The 21,590-nt window shown below is 39.3% G+C and overlaps 1 protein-coding gene across 1 annotated transcript; it reads left to right on the plus strand.

Moving 5' to 3' along the window:
* The first annotated feature begins 160 nt into the window (after positions 1–160).
* On the plus strand, positions 161–7,417 carry LOC103956187 (2Fe-2S ferredoxin). The gene is made up of 8 exons (XM_009368134.3): positions 161–358; positions 2,973–3,088; positions 3,247–3,314; positions 4,869–4,984; positions 5,246–5,352; positions 6,796–6,845; positions 6,913–6,995; positions 7,084–7,417. Exons 2-8 carry the CDS (start codon positions 3,031–3,033, stop codon positions 7,196–7,198), a joined length of 597 nt encoding a protein of 198 aa, XP_009366409.1. The 5' UTR covers positions 161–358; positions 2,973–3,030; the 3' UTR covers positions 7,199–7,417.
* Positions 7,418–21,590: the final 14,173 nt, after the last annotated feature.

Below are 21,590 nucleotides of genomic sequence, written 5' to 3' on the forward strand. Positions count from 1 at the left end.
CAGTTCAGTATTTATCGCTCAAACTATGGATCGAATATATGGTTCGATACGATTCTGAAAACCACATGCAGGAATAAAAAATCTTTTTCCCATTTCCTTCATATTGGGCCGTGATGGGCCCATGTCCATCCTAAAACACAGCCTAGTAATCTCCAGTCTTCTTCACCGAAGGGCCATAACTGTTTTTTCAAGCTTTTCTTACTATTGATTTTGGCATCGAAGCCTCCCTTGCTTGTTCATCTTCCTCGTTGCGCTGGTCATACATAAATTCTGTGCTACCTCTCTCAGTCACCAAACTGATTTTCCTCCCTGCTCCAGGCTCCAGAGGATAATAATTTCACAGCCTTTGGTTTTGTGGGTAAGATTTTAAAAGAAAAAATTGATTTGCTTTTCCAACAGCTATATCGTTAAGGCTTTTTATTTATTTTTCGTGTGAATTTCGTTAAGATTTTTGAATTTGAATTCTTCGTGTGAATTTCGTTAAGATTTGTGAATTTCGTTAAGCCTTTTGTGCGATTTGAGTAGATGCAATGGACTGTATGTGGTAAATACCCTCTTTTGGTGTGATTATATTTTAATCTCTCTTCGCTTAGCTGTTAATGACTTAATGTATTTGAGAATTAATGAATCATATTCATATCATGTGCAGCACTGTGTTAGGAATGTTAACCTAACTTACATGTTTGTAATTGTATCTTTACCAGGTCATCCAACATGCTATATAAATCTTAAATCGGATAGGGAAAAACATAAATATTCAACTTTGCAGTAATGGTAATGATTTTACACAACACAGTGACTGAGAAGGCAAAATCAATTTTAAGAGTAATCAATGTAATTTGGGGCACCAAACAACCAATAACAGGGCAATGATTTTGCTAACTTTGAATTCTTCGCATAGGACATACTCATGGAGTAAAAGGTTTACCTTGTGTTATTGTTCGTTCAACTTTCTGTTGCATTAAACATTCAATCTTGGAACACTTTTACCTCAAAAACCACATGTAATGCTGATTCTTCATGTATTGTTGGAGAGTGTATTAACTGGTGGTGTGAAAAATTACTAACTAGCTCACATTCTAGATGGAAGATAGAATAAATGGGCATTGTGTTAAATTAAATTTTAAAATGTGAGAGCGGTAAATATAGAATCACAGTTCTATTCGAGGTTGTTTCGTGATAATACAATTTGAACCTAAAAATGTAGGGTAATGCTAGAGAGACTAAATTTGTAGACTAAATTTGCAAACTAAACGATGTGTCACTAATAAGAAATAAGCATGTTAATCAACACTTGTGTAACAATCCACTCATCAACTTCCATGTCGTTTAGTTTACAAAATTTGGTCTACAAATTTAGTCTCCCTAGCTTACCGAAAAATATAACTTATATAACAATGACAGTCAAACTGTTACTTTGCAAAGTGCTCTTACATGAGCTCTGTTTGTGTTTGCAAGATACCATTATTTGGAAGTTCAGTCTTATGGGAAAAATACGAATGAAACTTGTGAAGATTAGGTGTCAATAGGATGTAGTAATATTAAAGAAAGGATTATGGATAGAATAAATTTCAAATGGATTTGATGTAACTATATACCAGGAATCAGTTAAATCTGCATCTCCTTTATTATTAACCGAATCCCTATATTTGAACTTTGAAGTCATTCCTTCCGAGTGGGTCCACAAGTGTAAATTGTTATGAATGTGGAAGAAGATTGAAAGAAAAAAGAATTCAGCATTGTATATAGGGTACCCTGGCTGTCCATTGTCCAAAAAGAAAGATTTGACTGTAGAAATTCTGTGTATCTGGCCGTTAGTACTCGGTTGAAGGTTGGTCTTCGGTTGGTGTTTGAGATATGTTGTTGTTTCGCCTGTCAAAGTTTCGTGGTTTCATCCTTCATCAAAGTGATAAGTTATGCTGTACTTTGTGAAGAAGTTGATGATGGGTGGAACTTTCATCCATTTCCTACTCTGTCTATGGCTGTGTATCAAATCTGTATGTAGTCGCTGCTTTAATATCTAAACAAGTTATATTCTTTTAGTATAGAATTGGAATGATTTTGGGCTTTTTGAGTTTTTGGTCATTCTGGAAACAATAAAGTTCAAATCAGAACTTTTCAGTTGTTAATATGAGTGAGTGTTGAAGCATCTCTATTGGTCGTAGTGCACAAATGAATTTTGTGGATGAGGATGCTTCTGGCTCTGGAGACGATGCAAATATTGCATGTGAATAAGAGAAAATCAAATTGCACAACATAAATTTGAGTCTGTTTATTTCAATTACGCAAATTCCTCCTCCTCGTCCTAGTGGATCCATTACTGGGAATTTCAATTTCAATTTGGTTAGGTCTTTGATTTCTCATGGATTTGCAGAATTTTTCACTTCTCTCATTGCTTTCATGGCTATGGCTACCACTAGAAATAACAGTAAAGAAGTTTAATGTTCATCCCTAGGCTCTGAATGTCATTAATTTATTCATTTGATTAGTTACCTTTGGTTTTGGACTTTTAGTGCCTGGTGAAACCATGAATTGTAAATAGCAATTGCAGTTTCCCAACTTCAATTAACAAGGTTCAGGTGATGATGTCCAAAAATATGAAGAGTGTGGACTTCCCAGTCCAATAAATTGAATTCATCAGCTTTTTCGGTCCTCCTTTGACAAATAGCCTTGCAAAAAATTAGCCAAATCTCAACTTGCTTAGTGATTTCATAAACAATTTCAGTTAAGGCTGATCCTTTGCAGAGGATGATCCTTGAAAACCTAAAGTGATGGCCTGTTAGAACTATTGAACTATATTGCAGGGGTAGTGTAGTTGGGGGAAGATTTACACTTCTCTTAAAATGTGGACATCCTCTTTTCTTCCTGCCTGGAACTTGAATACTTCTAAGTCTGGAGATAATTTGACAATAAAGTTTTCATTTGATAAAAACAAAAAATCAGAATTTGAATCTCTCCTTTTGTTTTTCCAGATTAAAGTTCCTCAACTTGCTTTGGTGGAGTTAGGGTTTACTAAGAGGTCTGACGATTATGTTTGCTTCTCAAGTATCAAGAATTGGAGTTTTGATACTGAAACAGCTCTCCAGAGGTATGTACTAAAATATTTTATTTAGCTAATGCCTGTTTGAAGCTCACCTTGTTAAAAGCCAAACTGTTTTTTCTAAAGTATTTTCGACTCACTTTGATGTTATTCTGTGATCATTCTCAAAACGTTTCCCAATATCATGCTTCTTTTGCAAACTGCAGGCAAATCCGCATCTATAACCAGAGCAGGATATACTAGTAATTCTTACAGACATTACTTGCAACCTCTGGTCAGTTACCACCTCCAATATAAATTAATATCCTATGAGTGATCACTTCACTTGAACAGCTATTGGTGAAACCTTTTATTTTTTTTTTGCAGTAATCATCCTGTATGCATAATTTTTATGTTTATCTGTAGTCTGTACTCATGATGGGCAGAAGAAACCAAGCAATCAAAGAAACCATTAATGAATTTCCACCAATGAATTGATCTGGATCTTATTTTTCTAGTGACCACTTTCGTCTTCAAATGAGGGGGTACTTGTACTAATTGGTATGATCTGCAAGGTCTAGTCCTATGAGAATTATTGGGTAGGAAAGGAGAGCCGTTAACCATATGGGTGCATTTGTTGCACCGGACTATCTCGGATTGGACTAGCTTTGAAGCATAAAGGGGATGGTTGGGGGTGGGGTCATGTGTGATTGGCTCGAAGGTGGGAGGGAGATGGGTAACGATCAAGGAGTCTGGACTGGGTTTTATGTTTTCTGGGTTTGATTTGCGCTCGTATGCTGTTTTCTTTCTAGTCCGGCTTAATACCGAGCTTTTACTCGGGATTGCTTAGCGTGATTTAGTGAGGCATGGAGTATAGGCAAGTCCGGGTTAGTCTCATTTAAGTTAGTCCTTGGTCATACCAAACTAGCAAGTCCACTCCTACCTAAGAAGGTGAAACAAATGGGGGCCTTTATGATTTCTTCTTTCATTTCTTGATGGTGCTATATTAGAACCATCACTTTCACCTTGACATTTGAGAAGCCCAAGTTGAATTAACTACTACCTATGTTCATTCTTTTCTGCTTAATGTCAAAGTGCACATTATTCTTTGTTATATGGTATAGAATGAGTTATTCTTGTATATCTAGGATAGCAGGATGTCATGCCTTGGGAGTGTTGAAGATGAAATGGACCGCGTTCATTCCAATTTAGGGGCATGTTTACTTACTTTTTAAGGTATGAGAACGATAAGAGAATAGTATGGGAAGGATATCCAATTGTCCAGATAGGGGATGAACAAGCCCCTCTTGGTAAGGATACCTGGTTAAAATTGGGTATTGAATACATGATTTCAAAGTGGGACCCACTTACTTTTTAATTCCTTGTGTGTTAGAAAGTGCAGGGTGTGTGAGGAATAGGAATGATACACATATCTTGCATTCTCATTCTAGTAAGTAAACATGCCATAGGTCTTATTTGTAGTATGGTCCTATCAAAGGAGTGAAGCAGTCATGTTTTCTTCGAACACTAAACTTAGGTCAGCATTTACTAAGAATGGAGACAAAACAAAACCAGTTTAATAATATACATTTGGCAAGCTGTTTGGGAATTGTCAGAACTGTATTTTAAATCTAAGTGAAGGCATATATGTCTTTCAAATTGTTTGTAGTATTTTAAGTATTTTATGAAGAAGTTGGGACTTGTAAATATATTTGAAGGATGAAGGATGATTATTATGAAGTTCTGAGTAGTTTTAAATTTATGTATTTATTTAGAATGAGCTTGCATATGCGTTCGCGTTTTTATTCTCATTTAGATTATATTTGTGGTTTCCTTGTCTTATGAACAGTTTGATCAACAATCTGAAACTAATTTGTTGCGAGGAACCATCTTTGAGAAGCATCGTCTTTTTTCTACCAGTAGTGCCAGCCATTCTTCGAATGAAGGGATTGAGCAGAAAGAAAAGTAAGTTATTTGCAGTCGAACTGTTCGAAAATTATAATTAGTAATAATGATAGAGGATGCGAGTCTGAGAAGCAGCATAATAGTAGGAGAACAAAGTCAAATGAACTTGCATGCATGATTTAAACATATATCTCCGCATTGTTTTTATGCGAAATTTGTTGCAGTGGTTTATCTTCACCTCATGGCCCTAATTTTCCTTTGAGTGAGATCTGCAGTAAGATTATTATGTTGTTTCTTCACACACAGATGAACTATTTGCAGGATATCTGTGACATTTGTTGATAAGGATGGAGAGGAAAAACATATCAAGGTTCCTACTGGAATGTCTATGCTTGAAGCTGCCCATGAAAATGATATAGAACTTGAAGGCAAGGTTCTGATACTTATTTAATAGTCTTTTTCACCTTAAAACCAAATCTGCTCCATTAATTACTGTCGTCCCCTAGATAGTCGTTCTACCGCATCATTTGTTTCAGGTTTCATAATTTTCATGCGTCTCTCTACTGATAGGACTGATAGGTGTTTGTCAAATCAGTTTGGAAAATAATTTTTGATTGCTTCAGACTGCATATTTCCTGAAGGGGGAATTTGCAAAAGTACCACCTAGACTAGCAGGGGCATGTGCGGTTGCCACCTTGAAAAAAAAATTGGCAACAAATATCTAAACTTCATTTTTGGTGCAAATCTACCACCTAGGTTGGTCGCCATCCATATGCTGCTAAATCAAGTCCTGGTGCCACACACATGAACTACTCTGAGGACAATTCAGTAAATGTCATCTATATTAATTAGAAGAAAAACAAATTAAAAAGCTGAAAGAATTCATGAACAAAGAAAAAACAAATTAAAAAATAAAGAAATTAAAGAAGTTTTCTTTTTAACTCCATGATCATCTGAGTTCACCCGCCATTCCAAGTACAACCCACTTTCTAATTCAAATTTCATTACTTCTAAGAAAACCCAGCAATTGTCCCATAATTACCCCTATACTCTAAAGTCTAAACTATGTCTAAGTTTCAAATAGTAGACTTTTAATGCCTGTTTGAACACTTGGGTAAACTCAGGTTTCAGCTTGAGGCCTGTAAATTTGAATTTGTTGAAAGAAGGTTATCGAAGTTCAATTTCAAACCTGCCATTTTAGAGTCTTCGTTATTTGCTCGTTTAATAGAAATTACTTGGCCATTGTCTAGCTGGGCATTGTAGACAGTTCCATTACCTCCACCTACTTCTTGTGATTGAATGACATAGGGTGTTAATGGGGTGGGTGAGATTCCTTGAAGGGTGGTGGTCGTAGCATAACTTTTTTAAGCAACAAGTCATTTTGCTATTTTCACACTGAAAAAAAAGTTATAAGGGAAATGTGGGGAGAACTTTTTGTGAGTGGAAAGCTCTTAAAGCTCTGTACCCACTGCTCAACTCCGACCTTTCCCATCCTCAGCGCACACTTCCCCTCCACACCCCACTCCTTTATTATTTAATCATTGAGGTTTGTTTTATTCTTTTGGGTTTTCTAATACAAGGGTAATATTGGAATTTTTTAACAAAATTTTGTTGAGTGGGTGCCTAAAGAAAATTATAGGGTGCTCTTAAATTTATTGAACAAATATTTGGATGGAGTTAGGTTGGAGGCGGTACATTCACACAAAGTAGAGAGTTTAGGACAGACACCTCTAATAGTTCAAGTGGTATTTGTGCAAATTTCCCTTTCTTAAAATGGATCAGACTTAGTAACAACCAGAGTCACTACCCTGTCAAATAATTCTTTAATCATATTTGCTGAATCTAATATTCTGTTCATTATCTCATATCAGGAGCGTGTGAAGGTTCACTTGCCTGTTCAACATGTCATGTGATTGTGATGGTATGTTTTATATGTTTTAAGAAAGTTGCATAAAGTACGAGGAGCTAACTATAGAATAATACTGTAGGACGTGGACTATTACAGCAAATTAGAAGACCCAACTGATGAGGAAAATGATATGTTGGACTTGGCCTTTGGACTCACTGAAACGTAGGTTTTCTCCCAGAATTATTGTAATTTTTTTCTTTTCTTTTCTTTTTTTGTGTGGTCATGTCAAAATTATGTTTCTGCGTTGTAGGTCTCGCTTGGGTTGTCAAGTCATTGCAAAACCTGAACTTGATGGAATTCGTTTAGCAATTCCAGCTGCCACCCGAAACTTTGCTGTCGATGGCTATGTTCCAAAACCACACTAGAGATGATGCACCTGAACTTGGTGGAAATTTTTAAGCTATTCCTGCTGCCACCCGAAACTTTGCGGACCACAATAACGGTGATGCAATTTTGTGGAATAGTTGGTTGAGTGTAGCGTGTTGCATCCCAGTTTTGTAGCTCCTGTATTTTATTGGACCAATGAGCACGACTTGAGCTCTATTTTTATTTATGGATAATGATAGGGAAATTAAAATTTTAAACTAAATTTACAAATCAAATAATGTATTACCGGTAATAAATAAGCATGTTAATTAATACTTAAGTAATAATTCAGTCATTAACATCCACATCATTTGGTTTACAAAATTTAATTTAAAAATTGGTTTTCCTAGCATTAATTGTTTTTTTTTTTTTTTGTTACTGTTATTAATTATGTGCCAATTTGGAAATAATTCTGGGAGGACGATCATGATAACTTGGAGACAAATGTGCGTTCTTTTGGGGATCAAATCTTCTGCACTCAAAACTCTTTGTCCCTTTTTTATGACATGTTCCATTTGTTGGCACCTGGTCATTTATCTCAAGGTAATGTTAGAGAGATCAAAATTATAAACCAAATGATGATGTGGTTATTGATGATTGGATTATTACTTAAATTTAACGTGCTTATTTCTGATTGGTTACATTTATTTTGATTAAAAAATAAAAATATTTCTAAAGCTATTAATTTACAAATAAGTTTATCTCCTTGCAAAATGACACGTAACTGTTCGTGAATTTAGACTACATTAGTAAGAAGTACACAATAAAACAATGAATATATGAATTCGGAAAAAACTTGGTGCAAAGCACTTGGAAGGAATAAGAGAAAAACCGTTAAACCAAGGGATTTTTTTTTTCTATGGTCAAACCAAGGGACTTTATTTGGTATGGTAGCGCTGCCGTAACTTGTGTAAGTGAAATCTCTATATGGTAATTATACTAACACTTTCTGAGATTTATTGGGTTTTCACAAAATTCCTCAAGTTTGAGACAAGACACAAACACTCCTTTAGATTTTAATTTCCCTTCATATAACTCCTGAGCCAAAATTTTGCTTATAAATCTACTAATTTATTCTTATCAATTACTTAAAACTAATAAGGAAAAACTTTATAATTATATAAATGTTGCAGTCATATTTAGAATAGAAATGTGATTGTGTAAATCCTAGTGAATTTAGGAATATCTCTTATATTCCTATTAGGAGTTGATTACCTATTCAGAGTTGTAATCCTAAAAGGGTAAGGTTTTTGTCTATCCTACTACTATAAATAAAGGCACAATGAGGTGATACAAACACATCTCACAATTAAATCACTCGCTCTTCTCTCTCAATACCACCGGCCCCCTCTCTCTCTAATCCCTTAGATTAGTTCAATCAAATAGGCCTATAACACGTTATCAGCACGCTTTTGCCAGAAGTTGAGGAATTGACGCATCGTAGGAGGAGACCATCTTCCACAAAATTCAAAGGCTCTTATTTGTTTTTTGCAAATCATGTACGCGTAAAATAAAGTAAGACATTTGAAACGATCTTGAAGCATGAAAACATTCCTCATGATGCATGAAGCCCTCTATGTTTACATTTTCCTTCCGATATATATATTGTATATGTTTCATATATTTGTCAATGTATATATATATATATATATATTTGTTTCATGCATTACGCAATTAAATTGCTATGTGGAATTTGTGAGTCAAAGCATATAAAATAAATTAGAAGCAATTTAAGGTTTCTTTAACCCTAGAAAAATTTGAAAAATAAGAGAAAGGAAATTAGGATTTTGCGGCACCACCATCGACCACACTATGCACCGTCGCTGGCCTGAAGGCCAGCTACATGGATCATCGCAACAGCTTTTGGGCTTTTTACTCCTGCACGCGACAACCAGGCTTCCGCCTGGGGTCAGTTTTGACAGGCCTGAAGCCCCTAGCCCACTAGCAGGCCTGTAGCCTTGCTAGGCCGAAACCCTGTAGCTTGGCCTGACCCGCCAGCAACCTTTTACGCTTGCTGGGCTTTGTACATGCCATGGCTCGCGCCTCAATCAGCCAGCCCACAGGGCTGGGCTTTGTCCCTGTAACCTAAAAATTGAAACCCAGCTGCGGTTGGGGTTTCCTTGCACCCACGCAGGCATGGGCCTGCTCTTGTGCGTTGGTGTCGGCCTAATCATGCCAATAGCTTACTGTTGGGCTTCCTGTCTCTCGGCCCATGGCCTGCAGCCACATATGGGCTGTTTCTGTAGCCATACCTGAGCCCATATGCCATCTAGGGTTTTGCCCTACTCATGGCACCTAGCCCAATTCCTTTTGGGCTACGGTTTTTCGAATTCAATGCTAATATTTGGCATTATTTTGCTTCCATGATCAACCCTGTTTGGTCCCGATTTATTGAATTAATTAAAAATGAACTGCGGTCCATTAATCTGATAATGAATCCAAAATTATTGACCTGAATATCACTTTTCGACATTAACGATTCAATAATTTATCTTTATACTTTGAACTGTTGACATACTTTCGTAGTAATGAAGCTCTCACACTTGAGTTCTCGAAGAAACTCAAATCTACTATACTTAAATCAGCATATTGCATTATGTGTTTCTTGCAAGAATATCTCCTTATGAACTAATCGTTCATAAAAACTAAATTGAACATATAGTTTCATATTTAGTGCATTTGAAACGTAAAGTTTTCATTCAAAACATACCACATGAAACCTGTAGTTTTCATGCATCAATTAAACCTATACATGTCTATGAGAACTTGTATGTTTTACGATATATGTCTATGGCTTACCATATGACTAATCACATTTTCTCCCTCCGTTTTTGGGACATGTTGAACTTGAACAAGCTCGATTTCACCGCTCTGGAAGTATCTGGCAGAAACTACCTGAAGTGGGTTCAAGATATGAAGCTTCATCTAACTGCAAAAGGCAGTATAGTCACCATTGAGGCATCTACCGATGACAAACCTATTGACGAAGCTCAAAAAGCTAATGCAATAATCTTCATTCGAAGACACATCCATGATGCACTGCAGACCGAGTACCTCGCTAAGGAGGACCCACACACCTTCTAGCTTGCTCTGGCCGATTGTTTCGATCACCAGAAAGACATATACTTGCCTGAAGCAAGACATGACTAGCAGCATCTTCACTTCTAGGACTTTAAGTCCATGAATGAATACAACTCTGAAGTTTAAGGATCCGATCACTACTGAAATTCTGTAAAGTGGAACTTACCGAATCAGATCTCTTGGAGAAGAATTATTCGACCTTCTATGCCCCCAATATTGTCCTATAGCAATACTATAGGGCACATAAGTTCACCAAATTTTTAGATTTGATCTCTGTACTACTTCTCACTGAAAAGCAGAATTACCTTTTGATGAAGAATCATCAAGCTTAACCGATTGGCTCGAACGCTGCTCCTGAAGTGCATGTGATCCCTTCTAGTAACCACAAACGACGTAAGAATCGTCATGGCCATGGTAACGAGCGACAAGCCCAACCACGAGCCCAAGTTCAACAGAGTGCTGGTCCCAAGAGAGGAAATTCGACCCAGCAACGTCCACCCCTTGCCCTTAAAGCCCCAAACTTCAAGAACAAGGGAAAAGCTCCTGTTCAGCCTGCTTCAACTGAACTGGACATGTGTTACCGCTGTGGATCAAGGGATCATTGGTCACGCGTATGCCGAGCTTCCCCTGAGGCTATTGCCAAGTATCATTCCCGTCGTGAGTGAATCATCCGGAAGATGCTAATACATCAATGAAGATATTGGATTTTCAGGAGGCGTCAGCTCTCATGGACAAATAAATTAGACATGTTTTTAGGGTGTTTACCCCTTGTGGCCGAACCCACTAGGAGTGGCCAGCATTTCTCCCCTATTTTTCTAGGTTAATGGTTTAATTTTGAACAATTTTTCTAAGTGTTTGGAATAATTTGTTTGGTTTTGGTTTGTTTTGAATTATGGATTGTTATGTGATGGATATTATTTTCTTGAATTGCTCATTTGAACGAATGGAATTATATTTATGAATGTGACCAATTCAATCAAATTGTTTCTAGGTATGTCTATTGGGAAAGTTAGTTGTCTGGCTGATAGTACTACCACGCACACCATCGTGCGTGAACAACACTATTTTACTAACTTGATACCCAAGAAAGCTCATCTGACAACTCTTTTAGGCCTATCCAACATGATTGAAAGATATGTAAAGGCCTATATCACATTGTCCAATGGTACAATCTTAACCATTAAGGAGGCACTCTATTCTCCACGTTCCAAAAGAACGTTGTTGAGTTTTAGAGATATTCAAGATAATCAATATCATATTGAAACCACTGAAGATAATGGTTATGAATTTCTTTGTATCACTTTATACAAATATGGCCAGAAAGGTATTCACGAGAAGTTGGAATGTCTCCCGAGTGAGTTGTACATCACAACCATTCACGGCATAGAAGCCAATCATGTGGGCGGCCTTATGCCTGAGTTACAAAGCATTTTTTTGCTTTGGCATGATCGTTTGAGACATCTTGGACGTGACATGATGCACCGTATTCCTCAAATCATCTCATGGGCATCAGTTACCTCCATACGTTAGATTCCCACCATGCAAAGCGTGTTCTTTGGGGAAGTTGAATACTCAATCCTCGTTTACAAAGATTATTCACGATCCCCTAAGTTTCTTCAGAGGATTCAAGGGGACATTTGTGGACCTATCCAACCAACCTGCGAACCATTTAGATATTTTATGGTGTTGGTTAAAGCATCGACACAATGGTCACATGTTTGCCTGCTGTCCACATGCAATGCTGCATTTGCTAAACTCATAGCACAAATTATTAAGCTAAGGGGCTCACCACCCTGATTATCCGATTAAGTTGATCTGACTGGATAACGCTAGAGAGTTTACGTCACAGACATTTGACGATTATTACATGTCAGTAGGGATTGAAGTGGAACATCTTGAACCCCATGTTCACACCTAAAATGGCTTGGCAGAAGCTTTCATAAAACACCTTTAATTGATAGCTCGAACTTTGGTTATGAGAACCAAACTACCGGTATCTGCCTGGGGCTATGCAATATTGCACGCAGTTATGCTAGTCTGCCTAAGGCCTACTGCTACCTAACCACATTCACCATTACAATTGGTTACTAGATATGAGCCTAACACCTTGCATTTACGGGTGTTTGGCTGGGCCATTTGTGTGTAAATAGAGCCACCACTACGTACCAAAATGGGTCTTCAGAGAAAAATGGAAATCTATGTCGGTTATGATTCGCCATCAATTGTTTGCTATTTAGAACCCTTGACAGGAGATCTCTTTACGGCACATTTTGCGAATTGTCACTTTGATGAGACAATCTTCCCATCGTTAGGGGGAGATAAGCATGCTAACATTCTTAGAGAACGCCACGAATTGTCATGGTATATTCCCACTATGTCTCATTTAGATCTCCGTCCCGTACTGCTCAGTCTGAAACTGAGGTGCGCAAAATTATAGATCTTCAGAGCATTGTTCAAAGCATGTCAAATGCTTTTATCGATCTAGCAAAGGTGACAAGATCACATATATCCGCTGTAAATGCACATGCAAGGATAAATGTACCCTACGTACGTCACCATCCCTCTTGGGAAGGCCAGACCATCCCCGAAGGTGGGGAAGCTGCACCTTTCACACGGCTCGATATATTGGCGGCTAGCTAATCATCTGCTCCAACCTTGAAGCATGGCAGACATTTTGGTTCAAAGGATTCACAACCTGGAAGAGGAAATCGACACCAACTAGTAACCCTAGTTTGAATCTGACCATAGCTTACTCATATGTTCCAACGCATGAGGTTATTCTAGATTACGACGATGTCTTAGATGAGACATATCAGTCTTCCAAGAATCATGAGATTTCGATCCATTACACAGTATTAGATGAGGTTTGGAATCGGAATGAGATAATCTTTGACAATGCATTTGCGTACTCAGTAGCTACTGACATCATGCTTAGCGATGACATTGAACTACATTTCATCGATGAATGTTGACGTAGAACAGATTGGTCAAACTGAAAACAAGTAATCTAGGTCGAACTCGATTCGCTTACGAAACGTAAGGTGTTTGGGCCCGTGGCTTTTACCCCTCTACATGTGAAGCCTGTTGGCTATAAGTGAATTTTCGAGAGGAAACATAACAAGAAGAATGAAATAGTGAAATACAAAGCACACTTCGTAGCACAAGGCTTTTTCTCAGCGTCCTGGGATTGACTACAAGGAGACGTATTCCCTTGTAATGGACGTTATAATGTTCTGCTACCTAATCAGTTTGATAATTTCTGAAAAACTGAATATGCAGCTTATGGACGTGGTAACTGCGTATCTCTTTGGGGATCTAGATATGGAAATATACATGAAAGTTCCAACGACTTCCATTGATTGGTTCAAATAGTTCTAGACCATGGAACACTCTCTCAATTAGGCTGATGAGGTTACTCTACGGATTGAAACAATCCAGAAGGATGTGGTAGAACCGTCTGAGTGAATATTTGACAAGTCAGGGTTACGTGAACAACGAATTATGCCCAGGCGTGTTCCTAAAGAAGTCACATTCCAGATTTGCAATTGTTGCAGTTTATGTCGATGACATAACCTCATTGGAACTCCCGTAAAGCTTAAGGAAATTGCTACGCACTTGAAATCGAAATTTGAGATGAAAGATCTTGGAAAAACTCGATATTGCCTCACCTAGAGATTAAGCATTGTTCAGATGGAATCCTAGTACATCAATCGAACTACGCTCAAAAGATGTTGCGACGTTTTAATGAGGATAAAACGAAGCTTTCGAGTACACTTATGGTCGTTTAGACTCTAGATGCTAAACGAGATCCCTTTCGTCCAAAGAAGGATGAGGAAGAGATTTTAGAACCTGAAGTTCCTTACCTAAGTGCAATTAGGGCTTTATTGTACTTGGCTCAATGCACTAGACCCAACATCTCCTTCGTTGTTAATCTTTTGGCAAGACACAGCAATGCGCCCACACGTAGGCGTTGGAATGGTGTTAAAGACATTTTCCGCTACCTCAAGGGTACAACAGATTTGGGCTTGTTCTGTACCCGCGAATCTTCGAGTATTGCCACCATTTTCGGTTCTCGAAATGATTCTTGCCTTGTTGGTTACGCAGATGCTGGATATATGTCTGACCCACATAAGGCATGTTCTCAAACGGGTTATGTCTTTACTGATGGAGACACCACTATATCTTAGAGGTCTACCAAACAAACACTAGTTGTGAAATGATTATCGCCTTGTTGGTTACGCAGATGCTGGATATCTGTCTGACCCACATAGGGCACGTTCTCAAACAGGTTATGTTTTTACCGTTGGAGACACCGCTATATCTTAGAAGTCTAGCAAGCAAACACTAGTTGCGATTTATTCAAACCATGTTGAGATTCTCGCTTTGCATGAAGCATTGCGTGAGTGCTTTTGGCTGAGAGTAGTTATGGAACATATTCGAAGTACTAATGGTCTTATTTCTGTCGTTAACCTTCCTACAATGATTTTTGAAGACAATGCAACATGTATCGAACAGTTAAAGAGGGGATACATCAAAGGAGACAACACCAAGCACATAACGCCGAAGTTCTTTTACTCTCACCAGCAACAATAGCATCATAATATTGAAGTCAAGCAAATCCGTTCCCATGACAACCTGGCCGATCTGTTCACCAAGTCATTGCCAAGTTTACTTTTCAGAAGCTCGTCCAAGGAATTAGTACGCGTAAATTATCTGAGTTGAATCGCTTGTAGTTCTCTTATTTAGAAGTTATGTCTAACTCAGGGGGAGTATCCAGAAGCATACTCGCTTGATCTTAATATACTCTTTTTCCTACGATTAGAAGCATTTTTTTCCACTAGGTTTTTGCTACCTAACGAGGTTTTAACGAGGCACCCATCTTGGGATAATCATACTCCGTTGAGTTCACTACCTTTTTCCTATTTGACGTTTGTTTTAGACATTATGCATACTTCTCACTTTTCTCCTTAGTCTATGGGTTTTCCCCATGCCTTGGGTTTTACCATAGCGAGGTTTTGTAAGTTTTACTACAAATGCATACTTTCTTGAAATTGAGACTTGCGTTTACCCGTTGTGCCGATGACTTTATCAATTGTTCTACCTTCTCTACTGAAGATCTGATGCGGTGGTTTATTGAGTATTTACACACTCAAGGGGGAGTGTTGCAGTCATATTTAGAATAGCATTGTGATTGTGTAAATCCTAGTAAATCTAAGAATATCTTTTATATTCCTATTAGGAGTTGATTACCTATTAAGAGTTGTAATCCTAAAACGTAAAGTTTTTGCCTATCCTACTAGTATAAATAAAGGCACAATGGGGTGATACAACACCACACCTCACAATTAAATCTCTATCTCCTCTCTCTCACTACCATAGGCCCCCTCCTTCTCTAATCCCTTAGATAGCTCAGTTAAATAGGCCTACAACATATGTAAAATTATAAGCATTTTACACATGGTAAGAGATAGAGAGATTGTTTTTTAGTTTGTTCAAAGTTTGAATTGGTGGTGGTGGTGATGGAGAAAAGAAGAGATGGTGATGGAGGTGATTGCTCACTAGCGAAGGGATTAAGGGACCAAGGAGTGCCTGGGCCCATCTTGACTTATATACATTGGGGAATTATGCATGTTTCTTTTGCTTGAAGAGTTGAAGTCTTGCTTTCCAAAAGCTTCAAACATAACTACAACGAATTAACTTTAGTATTTTACTTATTTCCCTAACACAAATTAATAGCATTTAAATCAAAGCAATATTTCACCTTTCTCAGAATAATAATAAAGTACGAACAATAAAAACCAAGCTACACACAGAGTAGATAACATACATGTGCAAGCGTAAGTGTGAAAAACAATATTCAGAGCACGGAAAACCTAGTGCAGTCCAGAGGAACAAACACTAATTAAAACACACCTAGAGGTGGTCCTACACTGGTGATAATCTATCAGATATGCCGAGAATTCCTCGTGAGCCACCAAAAGAGCTATCCAACGGAAAACCTACACTGGTGATTATCCGCTGACGAAGATTAAGATCCCTTTGCGTGAAAGATATTGAAGACTCTTTTGATCCGTAAAGATAATGGCCACTAACTCCAAATCATGCGTAGGGTAATTCAACTCATGAGGCTTTAATTGTCGTGAAGCATAAGCAATCACCCTACCATGCTGCATCAACACACATCCCAGACCATTTAAGGAAGCATCACTATAGACTTCGAAATTACCACTATCGTCTGGAAGTACCAAAACAGGTGCATGAGTGAAACAATACTTCAACTGCTGAAAACTCTGCTCACAATTATCATCCCACTCAAATTTAACATCCTTCCTCGTTAACCTCGTCAGTGGTAAAGCAATCACAGAAAAATCCTTTACAAACCGTCGGTAATACCCTGCTAAACCAAGGAAACTCCTCACCTCAGTGATGGTTGTGGTTGCTCCCACTTCTCCACTGCTGCTACCTTTTGAGGATCCATCAAAATACCTTGAGTAGAAATGATGTGTCCTAAAAATGCCACTTGATCTAACCAAAATTGACACTTGCTAAACTTAGCATACAGTTGGTGTTCCCTCAATCTTTTCAACACCAAAGTAAGATGTCGAACATGCTCAGATTTAGACTTAGAGTACACCAGAATGTTGTCAATGAAGACGATGACAAACCTATCCAAATACGGCTAGAATACTCGGTTCATCAAATCCATAAAAGATGCGGGTGCATTCGTCAATCCAAATGACATTACCAGAAACTCGTAATGACCATAACGAGTCCTGAAAGCTGTCTTAGCGACATCCTCCCTACTGATCTTCAACTGATAATAACCAGACCTCAAGTCAATCTTGGAAAATACACAAGCACCTCGAAGCTGATCAAACAAATCATCTATACGCGGCAATGGATAACGGTTTTTAATCGTTACCCGATTTAATTGCCGGTAATCAATACATAGCCTCAAATTTCCGTCTTTCTTCCTCACAAACAACATTGGAGCTCCCTAAGGTGATGTACTAGGCTGAATAAAACCTTTATCCACTAATTCCTGCAACTGGACTTTCAATTCCCTTAACTCAGCAGGAGCCATACGATAAGGAGTCAAGGATATAGGATTAGTACCTGGAAGCAAATCAATGGTGAACTCCACATCTCGGTCTGGCGGTAACCCAGGTAAATCGTCAGGGAAAACATCAGGAAAATGCTTGACTACTCTTACATCCTCCACACTACTAGGAGCAACATCGTTTAACACCACACGAGCTAAGTATCCTTGGCAACCCTTTGATAACAACTTTTTTGCTTGCACAGCAGAAATAACACCATGTCTCACCCCACTATGCTTACCCACAAAAGTAACCACAGGTAATCCAGGACGATGGAAGGTAACTATTTTCCCATAACAATCAATATTGGCACGATTGAAATGCAACCAATCTGTGCCCAAAATCACATCAAAATCAACAATATCTAACGGAATAAGGTCAGTTGGCATAACTACATCCTCCACCATCACTGGACATCCTGGATACACACAATCAACAATACATCTCTCCCCTCTAGGCATAGCAAACTCTAAATCATACCCTAGAGATGTAGGGAAAGGTTGCGTCACTTGAGCAAATGTATGAGAAATAACAGAATATGTAGCACCACAGTTAATCAATACTCTAGCAAAATAACCAAGGATATTTAACGTACCCATGATTAAGTCTGGATTATTTTAAGCATCCTGTAGAGAGATATTGTAAATACGCCTCTGGGTCTGCTGCCGTCCACCACGACCTCTATTAGTCTGACCATCACGACTCTGCACACTACGCCCCTGACTGGGTTGATTAGACTGTCTTGAAGATCCCGCACTACTAGCAGCAATCTCCCCTGCTGAGGCTGTCCTCCCTGGTACCACTGAGATCCACCCGCTAGAACTGTAGGATACGGCATATAGCCACCAGAAAATTGAGGGTACATACTCTGAGAATACGGATTCTGGGGATACGGATACTATCCTAGGGCATAAGGAACGGCATCATCCTAATAATAATAGGCACCACCACGACCCGTTTGACCATAACTACCAGGGCCAGATACCTGCTGGATCGGCGCATGTGGTGGCAAGAAAGAATGTTGGGGCCTCTGCTGACCCTGGGGACAATTTTGCAGCTCGATGTCCCATCTGCTCATAAGTGAAACAACCACCGTTGCCTCTCCTGCACTCTCCAAAATGCCGATTATTACACCTGCGGTAAATCGGAGCCCTTCCTCTACCAGCATCACCTTGCCTCTGGCCTCTAGTACCCCCAGCAAATCTACCACCACGACCTGACCAGTGGCACTAAAACCACCGCTGGAAGAACTAGAGCTAGTTCCACCTCGCTTAAAACTCTAGGTTTTGGGAGGTCCGAGAGATGCCTGACCTTTGCCGTTGTCATCTTTCTTCTGGTTGCCATCTTTTTCTTCCTCCTCACTCTCGCTAGGCATGTTCTCGGAATCCTCAATCCTCAACAGAATCTCATAGAACTCCTGGTAGGAGTGGCAAGGGGTAGTGGTCGTCATAGAACGCCATTTCTTTTTAGTACCTAAACGGAAACGACGAAGCATTTTCCCCGAATTGGCAGTAACCTCCGGATAATAACGGGATAATCAGTAAACCTCTGATAATACTCATTCGCCGTCAACTTCCCTTGCCTCAACTTAGTGAATTCCTGCTTTTTGCCATTAATGTACTCAGGAGGCACGAATCTTTTCCAAAACAATTGCCTAAACACCTCCCAGTCAGTCATTTCCTCCGGGGACAAACGACGAACCTCCTGCTCCCACCAGGGTGCAAATTCCTGACCCAAGAACCAAGATGTCGTCTCAACCCTCTTCTCAACAAGGAGATTCCCCTGATTATGCAATACACAAAAGGTCTTTTCAATATGTTCCAGCCACCGCTCAGCTCCCTCAAAACCCTCGTGGCCCTGGAACTTATCTAGCTTCAGATTGTACATAGTCTCCAGAGGAGTCTTCTGGGGAGGGCGGAGCGCTAATTGAATAGCGGTAGCGATAGCTTCCCCCAATTGAGCTACATCGGGGAAATTAGGCTCAGGAGAGCGACGTGGTTCCCTACGAGGAGGCATAGTTCTGACAGAAGACACCAAAACAATTAGAACACTCATAAAAATACAGGACTGCCAAACCTATGCTCTGATACCAAACTAACACACCCCGACCGAAATCAAAGCGTGCTGGCAGTCATGTGAGGGTGACGTAATCATGTGCACAGTGCGGAAGCTCAGAATAATAATAAAGTACGAACAATAAAAACTAAGCTACACACAGAGTAGATAACATACATGTGCAAGCGTAAGTGTGAAAAACAATATTCAGAGCACGGAAAACCTAGTGCAGTCCAGAGGAACAAACACTAATTAAAACACACCCAGAGGTGGTCCTACACTGGTGATAATCTGTCAGATATGCCGAGAATTCCTCGTGAGCCACCAAAAGAGCTATCCAACTAGAACCTGGAGGGGCGCAAAGAAGAAAGTGTGAGTGGGCAAAAACAAAGCTTTTCAAAATCATTTCATTAACAAAAGTTCTAACCCCTTGCCATAAAACTTGTATAGTTTCCCAGAAAATAGAATATACACATATATAGAAAACATGCTCAGAAATATGCCATGTCGAATGCCTCTGCATAAAATGTAAGTAACCCAGGTAATGTCAATCAATGCAATGTAATTTGTCAGCCGGAGTCACCTAACGTGACTTGTACAGCTGAAACTAGAGCTCAAATCCCTAACTTACTAACTATACCTGCACACGAGTCGGAACCACCTAAAGTGGTCTATACAACAGGACTGGGTGTAAATAAATACGCTCAAGTGCTACGATCATGTGAAGACTGGGCGAATAATCGCGGGTCACCTACGAGTCGGAACCACTTATAGTGGTTTGTACGACATGACTGTGCACCTAACTTGGATCCGAGATGAGCGTGTGGTACGGGAAGTGAACATCACGTGAAGGACTGTGTCTTACTCTGGGCGGAAGCACTAACACCGGGGGTGCAAGTTATGAGCTCTCTACGTATCTCACCTCACTATTAATCACAAACATAAACCATAACTTACCTGACACTTACCTGTGCGTCCGCAGCACCAAACATACATATATGCAACTACTAATGCATAATGAAATAGGCAAACGCAAAGCATGGCATGTAAAACATATAAACATTTCTTTTCATTTTCTGGGAAAATCCACAAGTATATAGGTATATACGGAAAACCAAAAGTCCACTCACTGGTATGTAGAAGGGTCGTAACCCCCTTACCTCGAGTGACTGCGCTCGTCCTCGGGATAGGTCTCACCTATATGCGAAACAACTATAAAAACGTTAATTTAAAGCACGTAACCAAAATTAGGTAATAACTTTTCATACAATGCTCAAATGGGGTGTATGAATACACCAACGTGATCTATTCAATCTCACGAACATCCCCATATTTTTAAAATAATTTTTCGATGTTTCACGCGCCCCCACGCGTCGGCCAAGGCATGGCCACATGTGTCGCCCACCCGTAGGTGCGTGCCTGGCACACTGACGGCGTTAGTTAACGCCGTCAGGAATATTCCGTTAAAATTAACAGATTCCGTTAAAGTTAACCTAACTCCGTTAGGAATATTCTGTCCAAATTGACGGAATATTCCATCCTCTTCTCCGGCCAACCTCCGGCGCCGTCGCCATCGCCAGAAAACTGGAAAATTTTCTAATCTTTGTTTCTCACTCATTTTTCAACCAAATTCCACAAAATTGGTACCAAAATGAAGCTTACAACAAAAAGAACAAAACCTTACCACTTTGGAGCCCTAAAACCAACGGAATCTCGCCGGAAAAACCCACGATACTCCGGCCAAACCTGCAACTCACGATCCCGACGTCCAAAACCTTCAAACGAACCACCCCGAGCTTCTAAGGACCTCACCAAGCTTCCTTTAAACCTGAAATTCCCAAAAACACACGATTTTACGTGTGCATGAACAGTACTCCGAATTGAACATCTCGGGTTCGACGTGAAAACAAAGGTTTCCTTACCTGAAATTGGTATGGTTGAACTCGTATGAATCTCACGAACACAAAGGTATGGTTTTCTACTTCGATCCATAACGTTTTCACAGGTTTTGGTCTTGGTCCGTACGAAGAAGAAGAAGAAGAGGGAGAGAGAGACACGGGATAGGGCAGAAGATGAGAATGAGAATGTGGGTGTGTGTGGTCTAGATGCAGCCAACCAAATTCCCAAAACAACCACACAATGAAACAAACCACTA

The sequence above is a fragment of a genome, unplaced genomic scaffold, assembly GCF_019419815.1.
Source record: "Pyrus x bretschneideri cultivar Hongxiangsu unplaced genomic scaffold, Pyrus_bretschneideri_v1 Contig47, whole genome shotgun sequence".
Lineage (NCBI taxonomy): Eukaryota > Viridiplantae > Streptophyta > Magnoliopsida > Rosales > Rosaceae > Pyrus > Pyrus x bretschneideri.

Excerpts from the sequence above, each read along its gene's own strand:
- LOC103956187 (XM_009368134.3), top strand. The coding sequence starts at position 3,031 with ATGTTTGCTTCTCAAGTATCAAGAATTGGAGTTTTGATACTGAAACAG. Across the intron at positions 3,315-4,868 it reads GACATTACTTGCAACCTCTG|TTTGATCAACAATCTGAAAC; the intron begins GTCAGTTACCAC and ends TCTTATGAACAG. Across the intron at positions 4,985-5,245 it reads GGGATTGAGCAGAAAGAAAA|GATATCTGTGACATTTGTTG; the intron begins GTAAGTTATTTG and ends AACTATTTGCAG.